Below are 23,608 nucleotides of genomic sequence, written 5' to 3' on the forward strand. Positions count from 1 at the left end.
CAGACCCTTTGAATGTACGGACTGCAAGAAATGCTGCGGAAACTGCTGGTGCAATATAAATAAATGATAATAATAATAATAAACACTTATCATAACCTCTGCCCTGCTTACACCGAGCATGCATATAACAGGATTCATTGATTCTTCAAAAAGAACAAAAACTTATTAGTTTTCTAACTAATCCGTACTCCTTGTGCAGACAATCCAAAAATACTGATATGTATTTGTCATATTACACCAATGTACAGTTTGGGGTCACTTAGAAATGTCCTCGTTTTTTAATGAAAACCAAATTGTGTCCATTAAAATAACATGGAATGGATCAGAAATCCAGCACAGACGGGGTTAATGTTGTAAATGACTATTGTAGCTGGAAACGGATGATTTTTAATGGAATCTCTTCATTGGCGTACAGAGGCCCTTTATCACTCCCATCACTCCTGTGTTCCAATGGCCCTTTATCACTCCCATCACTCCTGTTTTCCAATGGCCCTTTATCACTCCCATCACTCCTGTGTTCCAATGGCACGTTGTGTTCCAAGTTTAAGTTTAAAAGGCTAATTGATAGAAAGACCTTTTGCAATTATATTACAGCTAGAAATGTCCTTGTTTTCCAAGAAAACAGCTGTTCTATTAGAAGTAGGTAAGAAGTCTTTTCTCTATCCACCATACGCAAACTACGGCTAATGCAGAACACTCCTGTCGGCACAGCGGTTGGCAGCTTTAATAAGGTGCATTGCTTTGTTAAAGAAGTCCTAGTCTGCTACGGCTAACAGACGAGCCCGGAACGCGAGGTCCGTACGCAGGCCCTGTTACATGCGAAGGCCTTCTTCATACCTGCATTCGGTGAACTTCTGCTGTTATTATCCAGACTTTGAGGATCCCGGTGACCGAAACGGCTACGACTGTATCTTCTGTGGAATAAAAAGAACACAATCATTCAAACACAATCACCAAAGAAAAGCCAGTGAAAGGAAAAATAACACAACGCCTTCAAGGTGAACTAAAATCGCATTTAAACAACGGGTACAAGCAAAGAGTCAACACGTCCATCTCCTGAGATAATGGAGACGCGCAAGGTGGGGAGATGGTGAAAATAAAGCAGTTTAATGACATAGAATTAGTTGAGACCATATATTTTTGTGTTGCCAAGGAAAGAAAGATAGTTTTTGCGGGTGATAGTTTATCAATAGTTCAGAAGCAGATAAAAATTTACCTTGGGTCCTGTGCGACCGAATAATGCTCATCGAACTAATCCAATCGGGGGAGATCTTTGATACTAAAGTGTATAAGACGTCCAAGCTGCTGGCATCCACCACCAGGACTTCTGGGTAATGCCCATGGCAAAGCAGCCTCCCCTCGCGCTGCGTGCCCACCGAGAACTGATAGAACTGGTAAGCACAAAAGGAACAGCGGTAGTGATATATATATATACACACACGTATATATATATATATATATATATATATATATATATATATATATATATATATATATATATATATATATATATATATATATATATATACATATACATACACACACATACATATATACATATACATATATATATATATATATATATATATATATATATATATATATATATATATATATATATATATATACACATATACATACACATATACATACACATATCTACACGGCATGCATATAAATCACGAACCTGTATTCCGGTGTGTGTACACGCTAACTTGGTAAACTCCACGCATCTCCCGTCGCTCACATCCCAAAGGCACATCTCTCTAAGAGGGAAAATAAAAATAAATTCATCATATATATCCATCATTATCATCATCATTTGCTCATATGGCACCAACAGATTCTGTAGATCTGTACAATAATGAAAAACATATTGGCGTAATAATCATTAACCCAACGGATTTAACGCGGGGGAGGGGGGGTTAACTCTGTGGGAATCACCACTCATCAGTTCCAATCATATTATTTGTGTCCTCTTTGCGTAAACAGCAGGGTCTGGACTCCAGCGGCCTCGGTTGAGAGGAAGGTTGCGATAAACAAACGCTGTGATATGAGGTAAGGAATAATAGTCATCATTAAAGCTGGAAAAGCCACCACGGGCCGGCTCATTATGAGTAGAGGAGAGAGATGCGGAGTGGAGGCTGCCGTCTTTCTGCGCTCATTGTGCGCCATTCCATCTCCTACATGCCATCAGCACAGGACACGGAAAATGTATGTCCTTGTACACGCGCGACATATGGCTCTGTGATATCACTGTGACATAATGCGCTAGCGTGGAAATGGTTTTTTAATCTGTGTTATTCTGCAGGAAGATGAATCCGATCACACCTTCGCCGTACGCAAAGAGACGCTGATTAGAAACCAGGAAGGCTTCTCGCGTGCGGCCAACTGATGCCCAAAGTAAGGTCAGCTTTCGGGAAGTCAGCTCACCCGCTTTCAGACGCGCTCACTATGTACTGCTTGTCACTGGACGCGCATGCCTTCGATAAGCAGGTGATGGAAGCTGTGTGGCCAAACAGCAGGGCCCGAGGACTGATCTAAGGGTTAAAAATAGAACAAAAGTGAAAAAAACACACAAAACAGGCAACAGTAACGTGGTTATAGCAGCCAGAACTTCATCAGACCTGAAGCAGAACCTGCTAACCCCTTCTGGCTGCACTAAGCCAACGATAACGGGCGACCGCTGCTAAAATGCAACTAAAAGTCATTCATCAAACATACAGCTGGCGCTTTTTGTTTTTGACAGACCGGCACTTGGTTTATAACCGAGGGAATTCTGGACTTTGGAGAAGTTGAAATCTTTGGCAAATGGTGGCAGGGCTAGCCTTAACAAATCTATTTAAGTTTCCTGAAATACACTGTTCCAGTGGCAGCAGTGTACTGATGGCGTATATGTGTGTGTGTGTGAGCGTGCGTGCGCGTGAGTGTGTGCGTCCAACGTACACGGATAACACTAATATCTGAACACAGGGATTTAGTAAGCAGAGATCCAAAGACATGCATCGCCATCCAGCTGTACACAGATTCACTAATCTCACTACTGCAGTTAATCCAACAGACAGAAGCGTAATCTTTTCCCCCATTTGCTGCACGGACTTTTATCACGGACGCCCCATCGCTTTATGCGCTCCTGACCCCAACTTCTGTAACCTTTCTACCCGGACTGCTAAATGCCCACATACCAGCAAAATCCCATTAAAGTGTTAAATAAACATTACGTACAGGGACTAAAAATGCATACGCTATGATAAAATAAAAACAAATGAATGCATTTCTTCCCGTACGTCATCCTATCCAGCCTCGGGTTTGTGATAAGAAACTGGGATTGTGACCCAGAGAGAGAATCAGACGCCGCTTGGAAGGAGACGTTTATCCTTGTTGTAAAGTTATTACGTTTACCTTACAGATGTGGAGATCTAATGTAGAAGGTGAGACAACCAAGAGAGTACGAAAGGAGGACCAAGAGAGGACTAAAAGAGGACCAAGAGAGGACTAAAAGAGGACCAAGAGAGGACTAAAAGAGGACCAAGAGAGGACTAAAAGAGGACCAAGAGAGCACTAAAAGAGGACCAAGAGAGGACTAAAAGAGGACCAAGAGAGGACTAAAAGAGGACCAAGAGAGGACTAAAAGAGGACCAAGAGAGGACCAAAAGAGGACTAAATGAGGACCAAAAGAGGACCAAAAGAGGGTGCACGCATGTCCAAAAATCATTTCTTTGCCTTGAGAGAAAAACTAAACTGGAGACCTGGGTAGCGCATGTACATATACACAGGTGGATGTGGGCATCGCTGGACTTTCACTCACTTCCAGGTCCGGTGAAAGGTCCCAGAGGCAGATCTGCCCATCGTGACATCCGGTTACCACCGTCTCCAGGTCATCCATCACCAGCACCGAGGAGATGCAGTGGGTCGGAGCTTTACGTCCCCAGAGGACTATGGGAAGAACGAGACTGTTTCCAGTCATGATCTCTCTCTTACCTACAAAAGACAGAGGAGATTAAGGATTGTAGCGAAGGATCACTTAATTAACCCTCTCACCGCCTGACAGATATGAAACACCACAAACATAGCATAACAAAAAATAAAATGATCTGATATACAGCGTCGTTCCATTTAAAGGGACGCTCCAGGCAGGATCCTTAATATGCAAGAACTTTAATCTGTATCCCCTAAAGCGACGGACGACTGCCTTCTTTACGGTCCAAGTTGGCCGCACACATCCCCTGCAAAGGGGGGGCAACGAGGACATTTAAAGGGGCTATATATATATATATATATATTTTACACACACACATTAAAACGCACACGATGGCTGTAGTGTCCCTTTAAACAAATCATTTAATGAACGCTCAAGGATGCTAAGTAAATACATCTTGGCAAATCTCCTATTTCACTCCCTGACAAACCCCCGACGCAAAACTGGACTGAAATAAAAAAACATACAGATATTTCTGGGAATGAGGTTTCTACCGCTGCGCTTCGATATAAAAGCGATACGTTCAATTCATTTATACATTCAATTCATTTCTATTAATTATAATTATATTAATTATACTCTTCAGGTACAGCACACGGTACACTAACAGGCTTGTACCTAGAACATACATATTCTGTTATTTACTCCCGTTATAAGCCTCAGGCCGTTAAGGAGTGATCTGGTTCTAACATCCAATACATTTTCTACACGTTCATTACATTAAACATGAATTAAGCAATAGAAAGTATCAAAAGGCATTTATTACATGAGGATATAACGCGGACCGGGGCCACACGAGAGCTCGGGGTGTATGGAGACGAATAACGCATCGATCTCTGCATTAATACACGTCTCAGTCGTCGGGGCAGCATCGTGATAAAAGGAGTCCGGGCTGTTAATGAATAGCGATGTCTGGCCGGTACCGGCTAATGTGCCCACAGTGTACACTCCTTACCCGGGACACAGATGAGGCCGTTAACCCCCGCAGGGCAGGCACTGCTTTTTGTATAAAGACAACTTTTCGTACGGGTATGAACCTCTGCATAAATACGTAAGACCCCCTGAAAGTCATATCTCCCAGCTATCCCTATTTCCGAGGGCCAGTGCCTCTTTGGGATCTGAATCCTTAGGGGCTCCGAATGTTTTCTGGGTCTGGCACAGAAATTGCCAGCAGATCAGACATATTTAGCCCGTTTAATCTTCCTGCTTTTCATATTTACCGTATTTGCTCGATTATAAGACGACCCTGATTATAAGACGACCCCCCAAAATCTGAATATTAACTTAGGAAAAAAAGAAAAAGCCTGAATATAAGACGACCCTAAAGGAAAAAAGTTTTACCAGTAAATGTTAATTCATGTAAACTATTTTTTTAATAAAAGCAATGATTGAGAAAAATATTTTTTTTATTTTTATTTCCTTGTATTTTCCAACCTGTCCCCCAGTAACGCACATCTGCCCCCAGGCTTGCCACACCAATATGGCCATGATATGCCTTTTAACCCTCTATATGCCACTGTGCCCCATGGTATGCCTTTTGACCCCCTATGTGCCACTCTGCCTCCAGAAATGCCTTATACCCCTATATCCCATTCTGGCATTTAGGGGGTTAAAATGCATATTATGGGGCAGAGTGGCATATAGGGAGGTATAAGGCATTCCAGGAGGCAGAGTGGCATTAAGGGAGTTAAAAGGCATTTTTACCCCCCTTAGAAATGCCTTATACTCCTATATGCCACTCTGGCATTTAGGGGGTTAAAAGGCATATTATGGGGCAGAGTGAAATAGGGAGGTGAAATGCGTTATACCTCCCTATATGCCACTCTGCCCCATAATATGCTATTTAACCCCCTAAGTGCCAGAGTGGCAAATAGGGGTATAAGGCATTCCAGAAATGCCCTATGCCCCCATTTAACACACACACACACACACACACTTACCGGTGCTTCCAATTTCATGCTGTTTTGCCGGGGCAGCGGGTTAACGTCTCCTTCTGCTGCAGCCGGAAGGAGGTGGAGTTGGCAGCGGGGGTTTGTCTGCGTCCGTCTCGAATACCTTCCCCGGCTGTCAGGGGAACTCTGATCTCTGACAGCCGGGGGAAGGTATACGCGACGGACGCAGACAAACCCCCGCTGCCAACTCCACCTCCTTCCGGCTGCGCGGATCGCTGCCCCGGCAATACAGCACGAAGCACCGGTAAGTGTGTGTATGGGGGGGGGGGGAGACAGGAGGATCCAGGTCCCCTGCAGCGGTGCGGGGGATCTGGATCTTAGTCTCCTAATCAGACCTCTATTTGAGGTCTGATTAGAAGACGACCCCGATTAGAAGACGAGGGGTATTTTTCAGAGCATTTGCTCTGAAAAAAACCTCGTCTTATAATCGAGCAAATACGGTATATTTACATATATTCTGTAAAGATTTAGACCTTAATCAGTCGTTGGCCTCGTCCGTATGCCTATCCTATACATGTTTAAATTTCCCCGCTGTATTACCCTCTACCGCTGCTGATGGGAGGCTGTTCCACTTATCTGCCACCCTCTCAGCAAAGTAAAACGTTCTTACAGTACATCTGAAAAGACCAGCCTTCAAACTCAAGCCAAGCTTGTTAGCCCATCCTATTTCAATGATCGAGTCGTCACAATGAAAGCAGAAAAAATGCCAAAATATAATAAAAAAAATAAAAAAAATTACAAAAAAGAAACTATACATATATATATATATACACACACACACACACACACATTATATAAATAAATAAAAACATACATGTTCTTTATTTTTCATTTGTGTTTTTTCTTATCTTTAAAAGCTCCGAAAGCGCTCTCTGGACGCGTGTTTTCTTTGTAGACAATCAGATTTTATGGCCGGGCACAAAGTGTTTGTTTCTAGTTAAAGTCTTGCTGTTTACATTCATTTCACGTTATCAGACTAGAAATCTCCCCGCGAGCACAGAGGATAACGCAGGCCTAACCGAGAGAGGGCCGGGCCGGGCGAAGCACTAAAACTAAAACGCTTCCAATATTTTAGCTAAAAACACAGCCGTGGCACCGAATGATTTATACCAAGTGACGGACGTTGGAGTAACGCTGAGTGATTTTAAAAGCCTCCCCATTACAGCGAGTTTGTGTATTATTATTTATATTTTTTTAGGAGTTTTGTTTGTTTAAATGCATATTGGCTCCCATTGATTGGAATGACAGTCCCACTGAGCATTCGCAGGAAGCATACTTAGGTACGCTCCCCGATTTCACTTAAGTCCGCAGGGGAGGAGTTAAAAGGTTTAATAACTCCAAGAACTTAAAAAAAATCTACATAGATTTGCATGCAAAAAGACATTGACCCATCGGTCGACTACCATCGGTCGATGTATTTTTTTTAAAACAGTTTTTGCCCAGCTAATGAGTTGAAGTAGAATATTCAGAGTTTTAATAAAATCTGAAGCTTGGATTTTCCATACTCACATGTCAGAAAGTTTCAAAAACCATTAAGGAATTTAAGTACGAGATAGGTGCGTTACACATTTGATAAAAATAAAAAAAATGACACAATTAATAATTTCCAAATAAGTGTTACCAAAACCGTTCAAAGGTTTGGGGTCACTCAGCAAAACAAAATCAAACTAAAGCAAAAATAAATAAGATTGTGCATTAAAAACACATGAAATGGATCAGCGCAGACAGGGTTAATGTTGTAAATGACTATTGCAGATGGAAACGGTTGATTTTTATGGTATAAATCTTCATAGGCGTATAGAGGCCCTTTATCACTCCCATCACTCCTGTATTCCATTCCGACAGCCCTTTATCACTCCCATCACGCCTGTGTTCCAATGGCCCTTTATCACTCCCATCACTCCTGTGTTCCAATGCCCCTTTATCACTCCCATCACTCCTGTGTTCCAATGGCCCTTTATCACTCCCATCACTCCTGTGTTCCAATGCCCCTTTATCACTCCCATCACTCCCATGTTCCAATGGCCCTTTATCACTCCCATCACTCCTGTGTTCCAATGGCACGTTGTGTTTGCCGATCCAAGTTTTAAATTTAAAGGCTGACTGATGGTTAGAAAACCCTTTTGCAAATTAAGTTACAAGCCATACATTTCCTTGTTTTTCATTAAAACAGCTCAGTGACCCCAAACTTTTGGACAGTAGTATTTTAACAAAACCCTCTCAGAGGGAATAAAGCAAATCTGCCGGCTGGAGCCACAAAGAACGCTCTGTTCCACGCGGGGTGGTTTACGGGAGATTCGGCGGATTACGGTCATTTCTCATCCAGTTTTGTAAACAGTGCGATGAGACGAAAATATTTTGGCTGATTTTAATCCGGGCGATTCATGCAGCCGGAGATGTGGGTTTTCCTGCATACACAATGTCGCGGGGCAATTTATTTCACGGTATAAATCAGTAGCGAGTACCCGGTTATCGCTTTATCAGTTCCTTGTTTTCATAGTAAGGAGAAATTATTTTTGGGAAGTCATGTGATATTTGGGTGGAAAACTACACAAAGCGGACTTCTGTCTGCTTCTCTTAGACCTGCACATGCGCCGCAGCTCATGTATTTGAGATGCAGTCCCGCTAAAGGTGGCTGAATGAATGTGCATTTCAAAGCTGCACCTTAAACGTGATCAGTGGTATTAACCCATTCATGTAACGGAAAGAGCCGTTCAGGAACATTACAGACTCGCAAGAAGCAAAGATGGCAGGACAGTCACCCATCTGCCATGTAAACCTCTCCCCACCCATCTATCTCCACGGCGGGTGTCTGTACACGGGCTTCTACTACGTTAAAAGAATAACCATTTGTCTAAAGTCTATAATAACTAGGAATGGTGAATGGGGAAAATGTATGCCTCCCGGCTGTCCCGCTTTGTGCGGGACAGTCACGGTTTTGCCATTCTATCCCCCTGTTCGCCAAGCTCTACTTCCTTTATGCTTTTCGGGACAGAAGCGGAGCTCGCCAGGATTCGGGACCGCAATCTCGCGGGCTGATTTCATTCTCTGGTGCCTGGGACCATTTGAGTGACACTCTGCCATCGTACAATCAGAATCAGGCGCCTTGCACCGCGCAGAGTCACAATACAGCGGGGAATCCCACAAGGAAAACAGCTTTCAGAAATATTATTCCAAAAAAAAAAAGTCACCGCCATCATCATAAAAAGTCAGTCTCGGAGCGCTGCAGGGAAAGCATTACTTTGTATCCAAAATGATCATGTGAAAGATAAAGGGATTAAATGGAAAGGGCATGCGAATAATGTTTCCAATAACTTGGGTTTCAATAGCGGGGGTTAAAATTATCACACAAATATATATATATATATATATTATTATTATTATTTTTTTTTTATTATTATGATTGGCAGTTTTTTTTAAGTAATGCGGACATACATCTACGAATCTTCTTGGTGTCGGCTCATGATAATATGCCTATAATTCAAAACCGCAAGATTCCCAACTTAATTAAAATACGGCCAACTCCATCTATAGAAAATCTGCCTATTTTTCAAACAATTTTATTTTTAATATTTGTTTTAGCATTTAAATCTGCTTCCATACGAAGACCAAAAGGATCCGTGTAACCAGTTATTTAATTTGCATGACTTTTTATTATTGTTATACAGAACGTCCCGATGCCTAACCCCTTAATGACAAAGCCCGTACATGTACGGGCTCAAAATGCATGGTTTTCAATGGGTTTTGGGACCACCCATTGTCCTTAAGGGGTTAAAACACAAAGAGGGGGGGGGCAAAAAAACTAACAGCCGGAATTGCAACATCTTCTGAAGGCAATCCCTTGGTAAACTTCAGAAAGTCCTTACGTCAGACTTTAAGCACACGGGGAAGCGGACGGGATGATTACCTAGTTAGACGACTGAGAACACCTCACCCTACCGAGTCAAAACCAAAAAGACATAAACCAGCTGTGCAGCGGAAGAGAATTCTGCCGTCTACAACCATCCGGGAAGGGAATCGGATCTGGTGATAAACGTAGAGTTTTAATTAAAAAAGAAACTCAAACTTTATTTAGATTTTTTTTAAATCTGTGATCGCGGCAGCCTTTTTGCTCATTTTGGGTTTTTTCTTTGAAACACAAGGACATTTCTAAGTGACCCCAAACTTTTGAGTGGGTTTATATATATATATATATATATATATATATATATATATATATATATATATATATAAAATGTATTTATTTTCTTTTATGGGGAAAACACAGAAAAAGATATAAAGCTGTTTGTCGTAAAAAGAGTTACTTTTTTGAAATGCTGGCTGAATAAAAGTTATCAAAGAGGTACAAAGTATCATATTTGACTAAAGGCTGCTTTCTATCCGTGTCGGAGGAAGGGACATTTGAATATTTGTGCCTAAAAGGAGCGTGGAAACCGTGTGGCCATTTACTCCCGATTGCTTTTTCTTTTCTATTAATAACAGGATATTTTTTTTATGTGTAAAGTCAATCGCAAAATAGATTTGAAAAGAATATCAGGAAATTGACGTGGAAAGCAATGAGTGTCCTTCTTGAACACTGGTGCAGGACTCCGGTGAAGGCAGGTCCATGATAAACCTGGAAGCTGCGCACATAAAATGTTTTAATGCTCTTTTAATATCTGTAAAGTGAATCCACATTAAACAAAAACCTTCACAGCTCTCGGCAGAGCCCAATTCATTTATGAGAGTAGCTCTAAACCCAGCAAAGTCACTTAAAAATATTTCAAATGAATCAGAGCCTCCAAATGCCGCCTACATGTTAACGCACCATATGGCGGGGTTTAAGATATTTCAGATTGCCAACTGTACCGGCTGACGGACGCACACTGAATGTGGAGAAAGATAACTTTTTTGCAATATAGAAGAGGGTCAGAAAAGATCAATTCAAAGCAGGCAAAGAACAAATTATTATTATTGTTATATATAGCGCCATCATATTCCGTAGCGCTTCACAAATAGTCTTGGTCAACTATATTCACACACACATTTCAAAAGTTTGGGGTCACATAGAAATCTCCTTGTTTTTGAAAGAAAAGCTAATTTGTCCATTCAAATAACATGAAACTGATCAGAAATCCAGCGCAGACGGGGTTAATGTTGCAAAGGACTATTGTAGCTGGAAACGGCTGATTTTTAACCCCTTAAGGACAATAGGGGTTTTTACTCGTAGTATATTGTGGGACAATGGCTATTTTAACATTTTTCGGTGTTCCTGTTTAGCTGTGATTTTCTTCTTTCTCATTTCGTGCTCCCACACATATTATATATTGTTTTTTTCAGGACAAACAGGGCTTTCTTTAGATACCATTAATTTTATCATATCATCTAATTTACTATAAAAAAATGATAAAATATGGGGATTTTTTGTAAAAAAATTACTTTTTCTCACTTTTTAAACAAAAAACTTTTACTCATCTGCAAAAACGAATGAAAAAACCTGCTAAATAGATTCTACTATTTGTCCTGAGTTTAGAAATACCCAATGTTTTTATGTTTTTTTGCTTTTTTCTGCACGTTATGGGGCAATAAGTACAGGTAGCGTTTTGCTATTTCAAAACCTTTTTTTCCAAATCTGGTAATTCTTCCCCCCATGTGCCATTTCGGGTATCTTTGAAGCCGGCCAATGCAATTTACCCCATCAAGTCATATATTTTTAAAAACTAGACACCCCAAGGTATTTCACATGCTGGTAATTTAACCCTTTCCATGCACTAATTTTACCACCAGCCTTTGTGAAACTTTATGGTAGTAAATTTTTTTGTATTTTTTTCACACACGTTGTACTTCAGGTATAAATTTATCGCTCCTGGTATATGTCCGTGTCAAAAAACACCCCAATATGTGTTCAGTAACATCTCCTGAGCGCAGTGATACCCCACATGCATGGGTTTGTTGGGTTATTTGGGAGGTAAAAGGCCGCCTTTGTGAGGTGTGTATTTTTTGGCCATTTAGACATCTGATCCTACTGCCCCCATGTCCCATATTTGGGACACCTTTGAACCCCCCGGCCAATTCAATTTCTCCCATCCACTCATGCATTTTTTAATACGAGACACCCTATGGGCATTTGTAATGCCAATATTTTAACTCTTTCCATGCTGGAATTTTTATAAAGATAAAGAATTTTAGGACTTGCTTATTAATTTTTTTTTTTTTTTTTGGTGACAGTGGGGATTTTTATATGTTACCATATTATTTTTATTTTTTTTTAAAAAAAAATTTAAAAATTTTTTTTTTTTTTTTTACTAATCACTCATTAGTGAGCTGGGCTCCATTGACCTTGCATGGTTGGATGCAGTACCTGCATTCAACCTGCAGGAGGAGCTCGAGAGTTCACAAGAGGGTCTGGATAGACCCTCTATGAACTCATTTCTATTGTTAATGCCATCCTGTGAATGACGGCAACGTCATTCACAGGATGGCACTTGTGGTTGCTCTTCGGAGCAATCACAAGGTGATCGGGGTAGGGGGGTAGTGTTACTGACATGCCTCGATATCGAGGCATGTCAGTAACACCATTTATGCTTAGGAAGCGATTCAGATCGCTTCCTAAGCTGTTTTAGCCGGGCGCCGCCGCGATCTTTGATGATCGGTGCGGCGGCGGCCATTTTTCTTCCGGGGAGGGCTGCCAAGGGCTGCCCTCCCCGGATCCACGGTCAGCCTCACTTGGGAGGCTTCCGTGGATGCTGCAAAGCCGCCGATCGCGGCGAAAACGCCGCGATCGCGGCGATGCAGCTATTTAACGGCAGCCCGTACATGTACGGGCATTGTCGTTAACCCCTTGCACGGCAACCCCGTACATGTACGGGGATTGTCGTTAAGGGGTTAATGGAATCTCTTCATAGGTGTAGAGAAGCCCTTTATCACTCCCATCACTCCTGTGTTCCAATGGCCCTTTATCACTCCCATCACTCCTGTGTTCCAACGGCCCTTTATCACTCCCATCACTCCTGTGTTTCAATGGCCCTTTATCACTCCCATGACTCCTGTGTTCCAATGGCCCTTTATCACTTCCATCACTCCCGTGTTCCAATAGCCCTTTATCACTCCCATGTTCCAATAGCCCTTTATCACTCCCATCACTCCCGTGTTCCAATAGCCCTTTATCACTCCCATCACTCCCGTGTTCCAACGGCCCTTTATCACTCCCACCACTCCCGTGTTCCAACGGCCCTTTATCACTCCCACCACTCCCGTGTTCCAACAGCCCTTTATCACTCCCATCACTCCTGTGTTCCAATGGCCCTTTATCACTCCCATCACTCCTGTGTTCCAATGGCCCTTTATCACTCCCATCACTCCTGTGTTCCAATGGCACATTGTGTTCGCTGATCAAAGTTAAAAAGGCTAATCAATCCTTAGAAAACCCTTTTGCAAATTCCCTTGTTTTCAGGTGAAAAGCTAAGTAACCCCAAATGATTGAACGGTAGTGTGCGAGTATATATACATATATATATTACCATTAGTAATGTTATCTTTTATTTGTTTATTTATATAGCGCCAACAGTTTACGCAGCGCTTAATACAGTACATAAATTCAAGGGGTCTGACGAGAATTGACAGACTAAGACAAACCGATACATTAGGTGGAGAGGCTCGGCTCGCAAGCTTACAATCTTGAGGGAATGGGGTGACAAACATAAGGCACAGAGATGGGTGAGAGGTAGTGTGGGGTTCTCTGAAGAAGTGGGTTTTGAGATGTTTCTTGAATGTTGGGAGGGAGGGCGAATGCTGAAGGTTCGGTTGGAGTAGATTCCAGAGATATGGGGCAGCCAGAGTGAAATCTTGTAGATGGGAAAAGGAGTTGATAAGTGAGGAGGAGAGCCTTAGACCATGGGAAGAACGTAGGGATCGAGAGAGAGTACACACACACACACACACACACACACACATACACAAATGAACAATCTGAACAAAACTAAGTCACACGAGGTAACGTTTCCCAGAGCCGGTCATGAGATTGTCAGGAGGGTAACCAACATTACTCATCGCAGAAAGATCTACAAACATACCAACCGAAACACATGGGCTACCAACCAGAAGCGGTTCTTACAACAACAATGTAACGCTATAACAATGATAAATAAATAACAGTTTACTTGGCGGTTCCCAAAACCGTGTCCTCCATGGAGAAACTCAGAGTCAGTCTAGCCCCCTCCACAAAACGTGTTTTAGTTTTAAAGCATATCTGAGTCTGTTTTTCATGCAGCTCTATGAATACTTGGCATGCACTTCCATGTCCGCATTACATCATCAGCAGGAGACAGGAAATGAGCCGAGCGTACCTAAGTACACTTCCAACATAGATGCTCTGACGCTCCAATGGAAGCAGCCGCCGACCACAAGAGAGCCCCCCACTCCATTGGTGTTAGTCTAAGCAAAGCGGAGGTGCTGCGCTTCTGCGTCGGGATTACCATTCATGGGCTCATAAACCCAATAATAAACTCAGCGATGCCTCATTAATATGCACAAAAACAACAATAACCTCACTCGGACCTTACAGATACAAGTCCAGCATTTGACATTATAGATCACTCGCATGAGGCCCTGTCACCGTATAGTAATAACGGAGAATAATAGCTCTTCGCCTAAGCTGCATGGGTTCAGGACTGTAGATCATGACCTCGGGTAACCCCCAGCCGCAATGACATCACAGAAACTTGCGCGGTTACCATGACGCCAGATCATCAATGGAGTTCCACAAATAACATGGGCCAAAGAGCTTCAAACTATTTTCATGGTTATTTAATATTACATTTGATGCTAGTGTTGCGGGGTCAGATATCATACGAAAGGGGGGGGGTATAATTGGGTAGCACAACCAGGAGATGTACACCAGGTGTGTGTGTATATACGGTATATATATATACACACACACACACACTATATATATATATATACACCTTTATATCAGAGTATTCGCTTCACACATGATAAAGGGGGGTCGATACTCATCCCAATAACTAGTCCAATACAGAAGTATTACCACAACAGCTGTATTATACATACATTATAATATATATATATATATATATATACACACACACACACACACACACACATATATACATATATATATATATATATATATATATATATATATAGACATAAATATCACAGTCTTCCCAATTGTATTACATTAGGGAAATATGCATCTCCAGAACACACAGAAACAAACACCAAGTGATAATGTACAGAATGCATAGAATAAGCACTGATGCTGAATACACGCATCTATAGGTATACGAACCCAGCACTGACACCGACATATCACGATCCCTACAGGCGTTATTTACTAAAGTCATGTCTGCATGAGGCGTCTAGACACATACTGGGGATCCGCGGATTAATGTACTCACCTCCTGCTCCTCTCTTCCTAAAAGATGAAGGCACCACTGCTCCTCAGTAGCCCCTATTCCCCTACTAGACCAGCTGACAGTCTCTATGGCTACCGCTGCGCTTTACGGCTCGGTGTCGCGCCACCTCCAACAAGGAAGGTGGATGAGAGACACCAAGGGACGCAGATTCACGCACCTCTCGTTTATTGTCACAGCGTTAGCAGTTTTGTCTTACTTTGTTCATATCAATAAAGCTCGATGCAAAAAAAGTTTCAGGAACCAGAGCTGTGACGTATTTTGTCCGTGCGGGAAACGGACGGGCGCCATTTTGCGTGTGGGCAATGCATTTAACTGCAGAATAGCTGTTTTCTTAGATAATTTTTGATATCAGGAGATTAAAAGGATCCACTCCTTTAATATCCCACATTAGTAAATACAAAACAAAGTAAGCAAATTTTGGAACACACAGTTTTAATTAAAAATCTGTATAAAGGATAAAAAGTGAATTCATGCTATTTATTAAATAATAATCCATTAAACTTGTTCCAGTGGCCGTACTGTTCTCATGATTAGGGAGAAGCCAACAGGGGGCACAAACTGGCCCATACTGGCTGAAGGGGTCGTTATTCCCGTGTAGAGGGTTTTATTACATTAGGATTATTTTTGTTTCGGGGGGGGTAAAGTGTACTGGGACAGCACTGCCCGTGACACGGCTTGTGGAAGTCAAGTCATTGTTGCTTATGGCTGTGAATACAGATCTAAACTGCAGTAGGGCCATTAAACACACAATTCTATAAATCACTCCATGTAACGTCACGCGCCCGGCCTGCAGCTCTACTCACTGAGCTGCACTTCCGGTTGGCGCATTACATAGGGTCAGTCGGTCACGTTGCCAGTAAGTAAGATGGCTTCGTTTGTCTGCGTATGTCAGGCGGTTTCGCACGCCACCGCGTTGCATTGTGGGTGGCATCAGTGTCCAGGGCCCGGCGTGACACGGCAGAAAGTGAATCCGCCGGTAGGCAATTGAAGTGTTGCTGTCGCGCGACTCTTGGGATTACACGCAAGAAAATGGTGGGAGTGAAGGTGATCGGAGGGGACGCGGAGTTCCAACCTGAACTGAGTGCGGCCGGTTCCAGGCTCAGTGTGGTCAAGTTTACCATGCGAGGGTGAGTGTGGCTGCGGTCTGTGCCAGGAGGGTAGTAGGGGCAGGTGCCCCCCTTCCCTGTCTGTACCTGGAGGGTAGTAAGGGGCAGGTGCCCCCCCCTTCCCTGTCTGTACCTGGAGGGTAGTAAGGGGCAGGTGGTGGATATTGTTGCTCAGAATGCTGGTTTTGTGTAAGATAGGTGGGCACAGAACGTAGATACTCTCCTTAGACTTAGTGAACGTGCTGTTGGAACACAGGAGTGATGGGAGTGATAACGGGCCGTTGGAGCACAGGAGTGATGGGAGTGATAAAGGGCCATTGGAACACAGGAGTGATGGGAGTGATAAAGGGCTATTGGAACACAGGAGTGATGGGAGTGATAAAGGGCTATTGGAACACAGGAGTGATGGGAGTGATAAAGGGCCATTGGAGCACAGGTGTGATGGGAGTGAAAATGGTCTATGTGGAGATTCCATTGAAAATAAGCTGTTTCCAGCTACAATAGTAATTTACATTAACCCTGTCTGTGCTGGATTTCTCATCTATTTCATGTTATTGTAATGGAGAAGATTTGCTAACCGACCCCAAGCTTTTGGATGGTAGCGAAGAGTTTATTTATAGACAGCTGGTGTAGACTTCTTGTGTTAAATTAGGTCAGGTGGTTAGTTTAGTTCCTCATGTCTCTTGATCCTTCCTTGTGAGCCGGGTCCTGTTTACCCGATGAATCGGTTCTTAGTCTGCCGGTTCTCTAGATTCTAGGTCTGTAAGGTAAACTCGTTACAAGAGCTACTCGCATCATCATATATCTGCTTTATATACCTGACTGCTTGTTTATATGTTTGTTTGTTTTATATGTTTGTTTTGCTGCATTGTCTATTATTCTATAATGTGTTTATCTGTGTGATATTTTGATTATTTTTATCAACGCAAGTCAGATGTGATTAAAAATTTCAATCTTTATTCATCTTAACAAAATTATAAAAAAAAACAAGGGAGATCAGCACCTCGTGCGTTTCGCTTTAACAGATTAATCGTAGACTAAAGACTTTAAGAATGCGAAGGTAATGTTTTATAGTAAGCGCATCGGCGCCTAGCCTTAACCTTTCGTTTCTGCAGGTCCGTGTTTTAGATAGAGGTTTGGCAGCGTTAAAGAATCGCGTATAAGATGTTTAATCGTTACCTGGGATGCTATAGGTTATGGAGATTTAATCGCCTTACAGATAAGAGTCTCATTTACTCTTCTCCTCGTTAAGCTGTTGCATGAGTTAAGCTTTTTACTTTTCTTTCCGGTATTGTAACAGGGAATTAACGGGTTATTCTATATTTAAAAAATGTATATATTATACATACACACACATAATAGAAGTGAGAGGTTTGGGGTGTATGAATTAGCCAAAGTATAATTAAGCTCACCCGTTACGTCAAGGCGCACACTCAATATTCTATATTTAACACTTGTGTTGATTTCTTCTTCTTGTGTTCTCAGGTGTGCTCCTTGTGTAAGGATAGCGCCGGTCTTCACATCGTTGAGCAACAAGTACCCCCAAGCCGTGTTTTTGGAAGTTGACGTTCACCAGTGCCAAGTAAGTAGATGGTTAAACTTTCAAAAGGACGCTCCATGGAAAGTATATGTTTATTTATGCGCAGACCCGGAGGCCGCCATAGTTGTCAGTCGTGATATTTTTTGAGTGACTTTCCCCGCTCAACCATCACACCGAGGAGTTTCTTTACGGCAGGGCTAATGTAGACCGTTCCTCCATAGACTTTCATTGGTCAGCGTCGAGCTGGGTGATCAAGACTGAGCCTTTCTGTTTTATTTCCACAAAGCAGTATAATAAGGAGTTGGGGTATTTGGGCTCAAATAACAGAGCGAGAACTCGTAGAATGGCTATTATGCAGCTACCTGAAAAGTTTGTATTCCCTACGTGTTTTTATTTTTTTTTTTAACAGAAAACAATACATTTTGATAGGAGTTCTGTTTGAACCGTATGCTGGCAGCCAGGTGTATAGCTTGGAGATCTTTCTTGTTGAGCTACTTGTGGCCATGACTTGGTTGTGTGTGCTTTTTTTGTGTTTTTTTAAGTTCTTTAGAACAAAAAAAAATGGGCTAAGACAGGGCTCGACAAATCCCAGGCGCCAGGTCGCCATGGCGACAGAGAATTTTGTCCTGGCGCCTAGGTTTTGTCAGCCTCTTACATCCAGAAAAAATTGTGGATGTAAGAGGCCGAGTCACCACACGGGGGCGCTGCTGCTGTCTGCCCAGGAGTCTGGGCAGACAGCACAGCCACACAGAGCCCGCCCCCGAGCCTGAGATCACTCCCACGGAGTGAGCCTGTAGGCTGAAAACACGGTTTAAAAAAATCCTGGCTCCTAACTTTTTTACCTGTTGCCGAGATTCACAACAAATTTGTCAAGCCCTGGGCTAAGACACCAAAGAGAGTTGTTAAAGGGTTAATCACGTGCAGACTTTGTATCTGAAAACATTGCAGCTGTTTGTAGAGTGCAGTTACCCAAGTCGGGGAAAAAGGACACCACGGTCAGATAATGCAGTAGAAAACCTACATTAATGTATATTTTGACAGCGGACCCCCAAAAAATAGTTTTCAGGGTCCGCGGTCAAGATATACATTAAAGTAATTTTTCTACCGCATTACCTGAGCATGGTGTCATTTTATTCTGACTTCAATTACAAAATTGGGTTAAATTATAAGAAATGGGAAATCCTGCGAGCACGCTGTGGTGAGACGTCTCCCCTCTAATCCAAATGGTGCAACGGAAGAAATATTCCCCGTAACTAAACGGAACGGCCAGACTTCTCCTAGATTTATATTTTATATTATGTGCGTTCAGCGTGGGCTCGAAGGCCACAAAGTGTTGTGTTTACACCAAAAGAACGTCATCAAGAAACAAAACTTGGCAACGTGATAAATGCTTAATTATCCGAAACCCATTTAGTATCACGGAGTGCCGGCATTTTACAAACAGGGTCTGCCAGCCGCAAATGGATAGATAGAACTCCGCTGCCTGAAAGCTATGGCGTCGGTGGCTACAAGTATGTCTGCCGGCACGGCCCATCATCCCTGCGTAGTCCCAGAAAGTAAATCCACCACATAATATTAAAAGGAGAAATAATTCTGTCAATGGTAATTATCTTGGCTACATTTTTTCCATTTCAACTAGTTTGTGTTAAATTGTAACCCTTTTTTTGTGTGGTTTATTGTAATCTTGTTTATTGTTAAGTCGACGTTCGCCGCCATTTAATTTTGCCGCGTATTTAATGACATTTACCTTTCAGGGTACGGCTACTGCCAACAATATATCTGCAACGCCCTCGTTCCTATTCTTCCGAAATCGAGTAAAAATCGATCAGTACCAAGGAGCGGATGCCGGCGGCTTAGAAGAAAAGATTAAACAGCATTTAGAAAATGACCCGGGAAGCAACGAAGATACAGATATCCCGAAAGGCTACGTATGTGTTTATTGCCTGGAACACAGCATGGCTGTCACATTATATATATATATATATATATATATATATATATATATATATATATATATATATATATATATATATATATATATATATATCTCTATCTATCGCCCAGTGTAAAGGCTTCCCTATCCATTATATGTAATAATAAATGGCTTTCTGTCATGGAATGGCTGGCATGCCTCGGAACTGCTATACGTTTGGTGACTGCGTATGTTTTAGTGGAGAAACGTTTAAGTTACGGTTATTTCTCTTAAATTTCATCTAAAACGGCATTTCTCGTTGACCTGACCTAAAATGTAATGTTGGTTGCAGATGGACTTGATGCCGTTTGTTAATAAAGCCGGCTGTGAATGTCTTAACGAAAGCGACGACCATGGGTTTGAAAACTGTTTACGCAAAGACCCCACATACCTCGAATCGGACTGTGACGAACAGGTAGGCTTCTGTGGGGGGAATCGTACATTACATTTCTTATATGCCATGGAACGTACTCTTGGATCAAAAAAAAGAAACTTGGCAATCTTTCCAAAATTCCCGTGTTTTCTGCATTCTGGACGCCAATAGGAAGGTTCAGGGAAATATAACCGTATTAACTCGATTATAAGACAAGCCTGATTATAAGATGACCCCCAAAACTTTGGATCTTATCGACAGTAAAAGGAAAAGGCATGAATATAAGATTTGGGGAGCAGAATGCAAGCTTCAGTTTGTCTCCATGGGGGCTTTTGGAAGTTGCGTATCAGGGGATCGGCACTGCGGCTCTGATCTGTCTTCTTTTTTTTGTGGGGGGGGGCAAATATGGTAATAACGTTTTTTGACATGGCGCTAGAACCGTTTTTTGTGCCGCTACTTCCAATGTCATGCAGCAGTCGAATATTATCACAAAATAAATAAAACTAGCTTGTAATCTTTCTTCAATTTATTACATTGTTAATCCTATAACTCTCCCGTTTTTCTTCGCAGCTCCTGATGACCGTAGCGTTTAACCAGCCAGTTAAATTATATTCTCTGAAGCTTCAGGGGCCTGATAACGGTAAGCCGGTTTTTGTCGTTGGCCGCCACGTTTCCGGCAGCGCGGGGCTTTGGCGGATGCAACGCTTTCTCCTCCTTTTAATAATCTTCCCTTTCGTCTTCGGTTTGACCTACTCGTTTATTAAAACCATCAGCAGATATGATCTCATTCATTCACTCTTTATTACCCTACATAATGATCCTTTACAAGTAAAAGTCCTAATCGGCTTGAACCTTATTCTGTTCACTCTGTTGCCGTCTCGGCGTGACAGATTGGCTTTGGATTTTCTTCGCTGATTTTTGGCTTCCTTATTAGCAGCTGTCACTAGATTTTAACTTTCATTAACTCGGCTCCTGCGGAGAGAAATGTTGATAAATGGGAAGCCCGTTTACACCAAGTGGTGACGGATATTAATGGGGATCGGTTGGCTGGCAGATTCATTTTAGGAACATTTTCTGTTATTTGCCAAGCAATTTGATTGTTTTTTAGGGTTCGGGATCAAACAGTGTACCAGCGCAGGGTGCACGAGTGTTACGAATAGGTGGGGGGCCGATATTTAGCAGCCATCTTGGTATCACTGATGTTTCAAGTATTCACCAAGGCTTGGGGTCTCCCTAAAATAAGTTAAATGTTTAGGTTTTAGGACTAATGTTTGAACAAAGAAGGTGCAGGTTGTACTCCCAACTATTCATTAGCTTAAAGAAGATGGTGATACCTTCTTAGTGGGCAAGCTTTTCATAGAGAAACGTGACCTCTGAGGTCCCTTCTTTGGGTGTAATGGCAAATTAAATTTGCGAAGGCTTATGTACTTCACTAGCATTGTTGTATACGGTGCTGGGGTTTATTACTTTGTTTTTTATTCTTCCCTTTTAAGCCACTGGAACTACCTGTTTGGGATATAAGGTTATACGAGAACGTTATACTCAGTGTTATCCCCTCGGCAAACATATCGGCTGAATACGACGAAAGAATTACACCTTTCCGATGTGATGGGATTTTTAGTTTATATTTTTTTTTTCTATCTTTCTTCAGGTCAAGGTCCAAAGTATGTAAAAATATTTATAAACCTCCCCCGCTCTATGGATTTTGACGAAGCGATGAGGAGCGAAGCGACGCAAGCCCTTGAGTTATCCGCTGAGGACATTAAAGAGGACAGCATAGTTCAGCTGCGCTACGTGAAGTTTCAGAATGTTAACAGCGTGACGGTGAGTGCGAGTCGCCCCGCGGCAGCCAGAGTAATCCTGGGGCCGTACTAAGTGCCCCCAGCGTGCGTTAGAAGAGGAGGGCAAGAGATGGAGCGGGTCATGGGGACGCTAAGTAAAAATGAATGAGCTGTCATTGAAATCAATAAGCGCTTTGTGTCTCCATAGATGTTCAGCAGTATCCCACCTATCATTTGCGGGGGGGGCACACAAAAAAGGGTCTTCTCGGTTATCCTATGCATGATCATTTTTATAGCCATTTCTCTTGGCGCATATGTATTGTGGTTTCTCTTATTTTGGGGGGGTTTTTTTGTCGTCCTCTGTGAACTGTACTACTTTTAGGGTTATTCGTCCGGCTCGTTAATATACCCCAGTCTTTAAATAACTCCTTGCGGTTATTAGCACACAGGTGGCGGGGCCGAGATGACATTGGTAGGACAGTTTCAATTTGTGAAATCTGTGAAATTGTTAGGCCAATTTAGACGTGAACTAATTAAATTATGTCTCTTTATTGCCTGGCCACCTGATCCCACAAAAGTGTGTTCACACTAGATTTATCATCCCCATCCCCTGTGTCTTCTAAACCAGCATTTAATCATTTTTCTTCCAGCTATTTGTCCAGTCCAATCAGGGTGACGAGGAGACTACAAAAATCACATACTTTACATTCATTGGGACCCCCGTACAAACCACCAACATGAACGACTTCAAGAGAGTAAGTGCTGGCCTCTGTTACATAGTACCTGGTTCGTATTTAAAAAACGTACATTGAGAGCATGCCCCCCTCCCCCCATCTCTCACAAGTTGGGGATTTTTTTTTTGCGATTATGGATTAAAAATTTTAAATATTTTAACGCTAATTTGCTGACCCTCTTTTAAATCTTTTTTTTTTTTTATATTTATTTTTTTTACTTCCTCAGGTTGTAGGAAAAAAAGGTGAAAGCCACTGACCAGAAGGATAACTACACTGGAAGACGATTCCGTGCAAGGACTGGATTTTCAGTTTCCAGGACAAAGTGCTTTAATCTAGAACGTTAATGTTCCATCGGCGCCAATTTACCAATAAATAATCATATTTTGTTAAACTGTGTTTCATAACCACAAATTTATTTCAGTCTGGCTACTCTGTAAATAAACATCTTTTGCCAACATTTTCGTCTGCTGTTCCTTCGTTCTGATCGTTATGGAATGTTGCTGGGGAAAAAAGGAACTTCCTTTATTTTATTTTTTTTATCTAAATACAGAAACTGCATGAATTTTGATGTGAAATGTCATTTTAAGCATTTAAATTTAATCCATTAATATAAGTAATATTCCAGACAAAAAATGTAGCTTTTTAGAGTATTAAACCTGGTGAAGTGTAATTTATAGCATGTGTGGAATTACATACGGCACCCTTAACCATTCATTTGCTGCCGTTAACCCTCTTAATGTTGAGTGCCGGCCGTC

The 23,608-nt window shown here is 42.0% G+C and overlaps 2 protein-coding genes across 6 annotated transcripts in view; one reads left to right on the forward strand and one right to left on the reverse strand.

Annotated features, from left to right (window-relative positions):
* WDR7 (WD repeat domain 7) overlaps window positions 1-15,494 on the reverse strand; it is a 141,836-nt gene extending 126,342 nt beyond the window's left edge. For 3 of the 5 annotated variants that reach the window (XM_053448196.1, XM_053448195.1, XM_053448193.1), the window contains exons 1-6: window positions 9,839-9,928; window positions 3,809-3,981; window positions 2,434-2,540; window positions 1,688-1,766; window positions 1,217-1,391; window positions 838-914 (exon numbers count right to left, since the gene is read on the reverse strand). In XM_053448196.1, coding sequence (XP_053304171.1) covers window positions 838-914; window positions 1,217-1,391; window positions 1,688-1,766; window positions 2,434-2,540; window positions 3,809-3,967 — 597 coding nt within the window. In that variant the 5' untranslated portion in view covers window positions 3,968-3,981; window positions 9,839-9,928. Of the gene's footprint in view, window positions 1-837; window positions 915-1,216; window positions 1,392-1,687; window positions 1,767-2,433; window positions 2,541-3,808; window positions 3,982-9,838; window positions 9,929-15,329 lie in introns of those variants that run through there. The other 2 variants (XM_053448197.1, XM_053448194.1) reach the window with 1 other exon arrangement.
* A 747-nt stretch (window positions 15,495-16,241) lies between these two features.
* TXNL1 (thioredoxin like 1) lies at window positions 16,242-23,310 on the forward strand. The gene is made up of 8 exons (XM_053448198.1): window positions 16,242-16,474; window positions 17,939-18,035; window positions 19,748-19,921; window positions 20,258-20,380; window positions 20,909-20,978; window positions 21,990-22,162; window positions 22,770-22,874; window positions 23,080-23,310. Exons 1-8 carry the CDS (start codon window positions 16,377-16,379, stop codon window positions 23,107-23,109), a joined length of 870 nt encoding a protein of 289 aa, XP_053304173.1. The 5' UTR covers window positions 16,242-16,376; the 3' UTR covers window positions 23,110-23,310.
* Window positions 23,311-23,608: the final 298 nt, after the last annotated feature.

This window comes from Spea bombifrons, chromosome 1 (genome assembly GCF_027358695.1).
Source record: "Spea bombifrons isolate aSpeBom1 chromosome 1, aSpeBom1.2.pri, whole genome shotgun sequence".
NCBI lineage: Eukaryota > Metazoa > Chordata > Amphibia > Anura > Pelobatidae > Spea > Spea bombifrons.